Raw genomic sequence first — 6,684 nt, 5'->3', positions numbered from 1 at the left:
AGATTGGAATGAAGGCCTTGGTTAAAAAGATTGAAACCTAACCATTGTTGATAAATATAATAATGTATGAAATATGAAACCCAAATCAAGATTAGTCTTTTTTTTATATGAAGAAACAGACATACAAAAAGAAGATTTATTTGAAGTAGGAGATTTAAGGGTTACTGTGAAGCACTTAATCACCAATCTAGAGAGACAAACATATTATTATAACCCATTATTCAAATTGGTTAGATTTAGAACTAAGATTTATTAACCAATATTTAATTTAAATATTAAGAGAAACAGAAGAGTGGAGGGTCACATGGCATGTGAGCCAACAACAGCAGTTTCCACTCCTCCCCACTTTGATAAATACCCTTCTTACTCTCTTCACTTCCTCTTTTGACTCCATTTTCTCTTTCTTTCAGTAACCCCATTGCCCTCAAAGCCAAATACAAAACATACAAACCCAGCTTTTCTCTCTCTCTTCTCTAAAACCAGAGCTCAAAGCTCTCTCCTTTAATGGCAGGCTCATACCTTACACACCTCCCTTTGTTTCTCTTGTTTTCATTGTTATAATAAACAAGTTCAAAATTTCCAACCATCCCTACAAATATGAGACCTTTATTTGTCTTTCTCACCTTCACCGTCACCTTTCTTATCTGCTTTGAAGTTCTTGTGGTGTCTTCTTTAAACAGCAAAGATTCTCAGTTACTGCTCAGCTTCAAAGCTAGCTTGCCTGACCAATCTGTGCTTCAAAGCTGGGTACCTAAACAAGACCCTTGTAGCTTCAATGGTGTAACATGCCAAGACTCAAAGGTTTCCTCTATTGAACTCAGTGACACCTCCTTGAGCACCGATTTTCACTCTGTTGCTGCCTTCCTTTTAGCGTTGGAAAACTTGGAATCCCTTACTTTGTTGAAAGCCAACATCTCTGGCAACATTTCTTTCCCTTATGGATCCAAGTGTAGCTCCTTGTTAACCAGTTTGGATCTGTCTCAGAACACCTTGTCTGGTCCCCTTTCAACCCTTTCCACCTTGGGTTCTTGCCCAAATTTGAAGTCTCTCAATTTATCAACCAACAAACTCGAGTCTTCTGGTGAAGAACAAACCAGGGGTTTGCAGCTAAGTTTGGAAGTTCTCGATCTTTCTTTCAACAAGCTGTCGGCTGGAAACTTGGTCCCTTGGATTCTTCACGGTGGTTGCAATGACTTGAAGCACTTGGCTTTGAAGGGAAACGTGATTACTGGTGACATAAACGTCTCCAACTGCAAAAAACTCAAGTTTTTGGACGTTTCTTGGAACAATTTCTCAATGGGGACGCCATCATTTGGTGACTGTTTAAGTTTAGAACACCTCGATGTGTCTGCCAACAAGTTTTCCGGTGACATTGGTCGTGAAATCTCTTCATGTCTGAACTTAAACTTCTTGAATCTATCTAGCAACCAGTTTTCCGGTCGGATTCCAGGTTTACCAATATCCAAATTGGAACGTCTTTATTTAGCCGGTAATAAGTTTCAAGGACAGATTCCTCTGTATCTGACTGAAGCTTGTGCAACTCTTGTGGAGCTGGATCTTTCTTCAAACAATCTTTCTGGTATGATTCCTAGTGGCTTTGCTTCTTGTTCTTCTTTGGAATCTTTCGATGTATCCACCAACAACTTCACTGGTAAACTTCCCATTGAGATATTCCAGAATATGAGGTCCTTGAAGAAGCTTGGTTTAGCTTTTAATCACTTTTCAGGCCCTTTGCCTGTGTCTTTGTCAAGTCTTTTGAAGCTGGAGGTTTTAGATCTCAGTTCAAACAATTTTTCAGGGCCAATTCCTGTTTCTTTGTGTGAAAATCCCACAAACAGGTTACAAGTTCTGTATTTGCAGAACAATTACTTGACTGGGTCGATTCCAGCTAGTCTCAGCAATTGTTCTCAGCTTGTTTCTCTCCATTTAAGCTTCAATTACCTTGAAGGTACCATCCCCACCAGCTTGGGTTCTCTCTCCAAGCTTAAGGATTTGAGGCTGTGGTTAAATCAGCTCCATGGTGAAATCCCTCAAGAGCTAAGTAACATTCAGACGCTTGAGACCTTGATTCTTGACTTCAATGAGTTGACCGGGCCGATACCTTCCGGTCTAAGCAACTGCACCAAGTTGACCTGGATTTCTTTATCCAACAATCGGTTCACCGGTGAGATACCTGCTTGGCTTGGCAAACTTTCAAGCCTTGCAATTCTGAAGCTCAGTAATAACTCGTTTTACGGAAGAATCCCACCTGAGCTTGGTGATTGTCAAAGCTTGATATGGTTGGATCTTAATACCAATCAGTTGAATGGGACTATCCCTCCGGTGTTGTTCAAACAATCTGGTAAAATAGTTGTCAATTTTATTGCTGGGAAGAGGTATATGTACATCAAGAATGATGGAAGGAAAGAGTGCCACGGGGCCGGGATTTTGCTCGAGTTCGCCGGGATCAGGCAGGAACAGTTGAATAGAATTTCCAGCAGAAACCCTTGCAATTTTAACAGAGTCTATGGAGGTCACACGCAGCCTACATTCGACAATAATGGTTCCATGATATTTCTTGATCTTTCGTACAATTTTCTGTCTGGGTCTATTCCGAAGGAGATCGGCACGATGCCATATCTGTTTATCCTGAATTTGGGCCACAACGATATCTCTGGTAACATCCCACAAGAGATTGGGAACTTGAAGGGACTTGGCATTCTTGATCTTTCTTACAACAGATTGGAAGGGTCAATTCCACAATCCATGACTGGCATCACTCTGTTGAGTGAGATTAATCTGTCGAACAACCTTCTCTCCGGCATGATTCCGGAAACCGGTCAGCTGGAGACGTTTCCGGCTAGTGATTTCTTTAACAATGCAGGTCTCTGTGGGGTCCCTCTTCCTCCCTGTCGAGATCCAGCGGCTGCTTCGAGTTCCGAGCATCGGAAGTCTCATCGCAAACAAGCTTCTCTTGCAGGGAGTGTGGCGATGGGACTGTTGTTCTCTCTTTTCTGCATCTTTGGTGTGATTGTAGCTATTGTGGAGACCAAGAAGAGAAGGAAAAAACAGGATTCTGCTCTTGATGTTTATATGGACAGTTATTCCCACTCCAGCACTGCGAATACCAGCTGGAAGCTAACTGGTGCACGAGAAGCATTAAGCATCAACTTGGCCACATTTGAAAAGCCCCTTCGGAAGCTTACCTTTGCTGATCTTCTTGAAGCCACTAATGGCTTCCATAATGACAGCCTTATCGGCTCCGGTGGTTTCGGTGATGTTTATAAGGCCCAACTGAAAGATGGGAGTGTTGTTGCTATCAAGAAACTAATACATATCAGTGGACAAGGTGACCGAGAATTCACAGCGGAAATGGAAACCATTGGGAAGATCAAGCACCGGAACCTCGTTCCACTCTTGGGTTACTGTAGGGTGGGTGAAGAACGGCTTCTAGTTTATGAGTACATGATGTATGGAAGCTTAGAGGATGTTCTACATGGCCAAAAGAAAGCTGGGATCAAGCTGAACTGGGCTGCAAGGAGGAAGATCGCCATTGGAGCTGCAAGAGGGCTGTTGTTTCTTCACCATAATTGCATTCCTCATATAATTCATAGGGACATGAAATCAAGCAATGTCCTACTTGATGAGAACTTGGAAGCCAGGGTCTCCGACTTCGGGATGGCTAGGCTTATGAATGCAGTGGATACGCATTTGAGTGTCAGCACGTTAGCGGGCACCCCTGGCTATGTTCCTCCTGAATACTACCAGAGCTTCCGATGTTCCACCAAGGGCGATGTTTACAGTTACGGTGTGGTTTTACTCGAGCTACTAACGGGAAAACGGCCTACGGATTCAGCCGATTTTGGTGATAACAATCTTGTTGGATGGGTGAAACAACATGCTAAACTCAAAATAAGTGATGTCTTCGATCCAGAGTTGATGAAAGAAGACCCCATGCTCGAGATCGAGCTTTTACAACACTTAAAGGTAGCTTGTGCTTGCTTGGATGATCGACATTGGAGACGACCCACAATGGTTCAAGTGATGGCAATGTTCAAGGAGATACAAGCAGGGTCGGGGCTTGACTCGCAATCGACCATTGCTACCGATGACCGAGGTTTTAACTCGGTCGAAATGGTAGACATGACAATAAAAGAAGTCCCAGAAGGTAAGCAGTAGATGAAAACCAAAAAAAATTCAGAAGAGAACATTCTTTTGCAGGTGAAGAAGAAAGAAGCAGGTGGTGATGATGAATTCCCACAGAATTTTCCATCTTCTTTACTTAAAAGAAAAAATGGCATACAAACTGCCCCTCCTTAGAATCTCTACCATTTCATGTATGTATGTATGTTGTATCCCCCTCCCCAAAAATCTTGTTATACATTAAAACAAAGAAAAAATTGGTTGTTTAACTTGTTACAAATTGTGTAAATATACAGTTCCAGTTATTATGCTTTTCTTTTCTTTTCTTCTTTAAACAGATTAAATCCTCAAAATGAGCCTTCCTCAGCCTTGCTGATTAATTCTACCCTTTCTTGCCCTTTATCTTTACTATTTCTTTTATTTCTATTTTTCCGATTTCAGTATAATTAATTACCCTTCAATTTTTAAAGGAGGTTAATTTCACTGCGTTTTTAAATTTTTCATTGTACTTGTCCCTCTATAAATTATAAATTATTTAATCCTTTAAAATTATATTTTTACTATCGTAAAATTACAATTTAATTTCGGTCTCCTTAAAAGAAATTTTCTGACCTCGTCACTGTCTAATTTTGATTTATTAAATAATTAGCTAAATTGCATAGTATTTATTATAAATGATCTATACTAAATTTAACCAGGGCTAAGCTAAAAACTTTTGGATCCAGAATTAAGTTATATCTTTTATGTGAGTTAAAGTACAATTTTACCATTTTAATACATTATAATTTACAATTTTGAAAGGACCAAGTCAATGTTATTATTTTGGGAGCCAAAGTATAATTTTACTATTTACTAACTTAAATTTATATAAAATTTAAAAGGCTAAAAATTAAATTTCACATTTTAGTTGACTTACAAACTCCCCGTTGTTGAATTTAACTAAATTATATAATATTTATTATTAGTTATTTATATTTAATCATTGTCAATACAGAAAGTAACGACCATGGGACAGACCGGAAAACTTTGGAGGTGGAAGAGAAGTCATCACGAATGGCTACTTCAATTCAGCCGAGAGGGATGAGTGGAGAGGTAGGGTGGGGGGGGGGGGGAGCCGGGAGGAGGGAGGGTGATTTGGGTTAATAATTTTTTAAAATTGAATGATCTAATAAGAAAGTTATTAATAGTTGATTATTTATATAATTTTTTTTGCGATTATTGAAATTTTATTTTATTTATTTTTACTCTGCCTTCAATTTAATTTTCTTCAATTTGTTACTATAAACGTTATTATAATATATCATAGAAAAGCTACAAATAGCTTATAAACCACTGAAAAAGAGTTTGGGAGTTTTATATTTCACTAGAATTATGGCCTCAATTCGCTGGGTTTAAATTTTTTAATTAAATAATTATTTATTTTAATAATAACATTATCAATATAATTATAAAAATTAAGAAAATTATTCAATGTAAAGTACAAAATGATAAAAGTATTAAGGAGGTTTTGTATTAAACCTTAAATTACATTTTACTTCCTTTATTGAAAAATAAGTAGACTAATTCATGTATATTAGATAAAAGAAATTAATCTTTTATTAAAATCTCATTATTTTTTTTATTGTTAAGTGAAAATTTGATATTATATATATTTGAATTAAGTGGCATGGAATTGAATGACAAGTGAGATTAAAATATAAAATTTTTATTAAGCATTTACCCATCACCCAAAATCCATTTTAATTTTTCTTAAATTGATACCCTCTCCTCCCAGCTGAAGAATGCCATTTTCTTTCAAAGTTTTCCTTAATTCCAGCACCCAAGTTGAAAGAACACCCAAGTTTTATTTTAGACTATGGGGTGTGCATCATAAATTTAGTCAAACAGATGGCAATATCATGACGAGAAGTTTCTTGACGTTACAAAACGGATGATGTCATGACGACAAGAATGGAAACGTTGCAACGTAGTAACATGTTCCCCACATGAATCAGGTTTCTTATCCCAGTTAAACTCTGATTACTCTAGGAGTATTTTAGTATAATTAGACCTCTAATCTTAACTTATTTTAAGAAATTTTGTATCCCTATTTTGAAAGATAAATTAAGAGGTAATTAAAGATGTAGTACTACAAAGCTTTTTTTTAAGGCGACAAGATGTAGTAGCAGATATGGTAAGAGTTTTCGTGATAATTATGGAGAGAATTTCGTACCCCTTTGTTAGAGAACTCTATGAGAAGTAGGGTTTTGTTTTCGAGTTTTGGGTTTGTACATTTAGTACATTTAGGTTTATTTCTCCATATTGTATTCTTGTTGTTGAAAAAAATGTAATTTTTGGAAACTTTGAGGCATATTCTTGATTGGTAAAGGTGGAAAGTTGAATAAAAAAATTATGGTTTTATATTCTACTCTATGAGACCTTTATAATGGTATATCATATGCTCAAAATGGTTGAGTGATGAATGAGAAATTGATGCTCAAAGTAAGCTACTTGTGAATTATGTTGAGGAAAAAAAAACATTTATCCCACATTGATTGGGAATCAAGTGTGGAACTCGTATAT

At 37.3% G+C, this 6,684-nt stretch overlaps 1 protein-coding gene across 1 annotated transcript; it reads left to right on the top strand.

Moving 5' to 3' along the window:
• Positions 1-372: 372 nt before the first annotated feature.
• Positions 373-4,438, top strand: LOC105787882 (protein BRASSINOSTEROID INSENSITIVE 1). Its single transcript, XM_012614476.2, has one exon. The coding sequence runs from the start codon at positions 598-600 to the stop codon at positions 4,156-4,158; it is 3,561 nt and encodes a 1,186-aa protein (XP_012469930.1). The 5' UTR covers positions 373-597; the 3' UTR covers positions 4,159-4,438.
• Positions 4,439-6,684: the final 2,246 nt, after the last annotated feature.

This window comes from Gossypium raimondii, chromosome 2 (assembly GCF_025698545.1).
Source record: "Gossypium raimondii isolate GPD5lz chromosome 2, ASM2569854v1, whole genome shotgun sequence".
Classification (NCBI taxonomy): Eukaryota; Viridiplantae; Streptophyta; class Magnoliopsida; order Malvales; family Malvaceae; genus Gossypium; species Gossypium raimondii.
The sequence above is the reverse complement of the archived record's forward strand: the minus strand, read 5'-3'. Positions and strand labels throughout refer to the sequence as shown.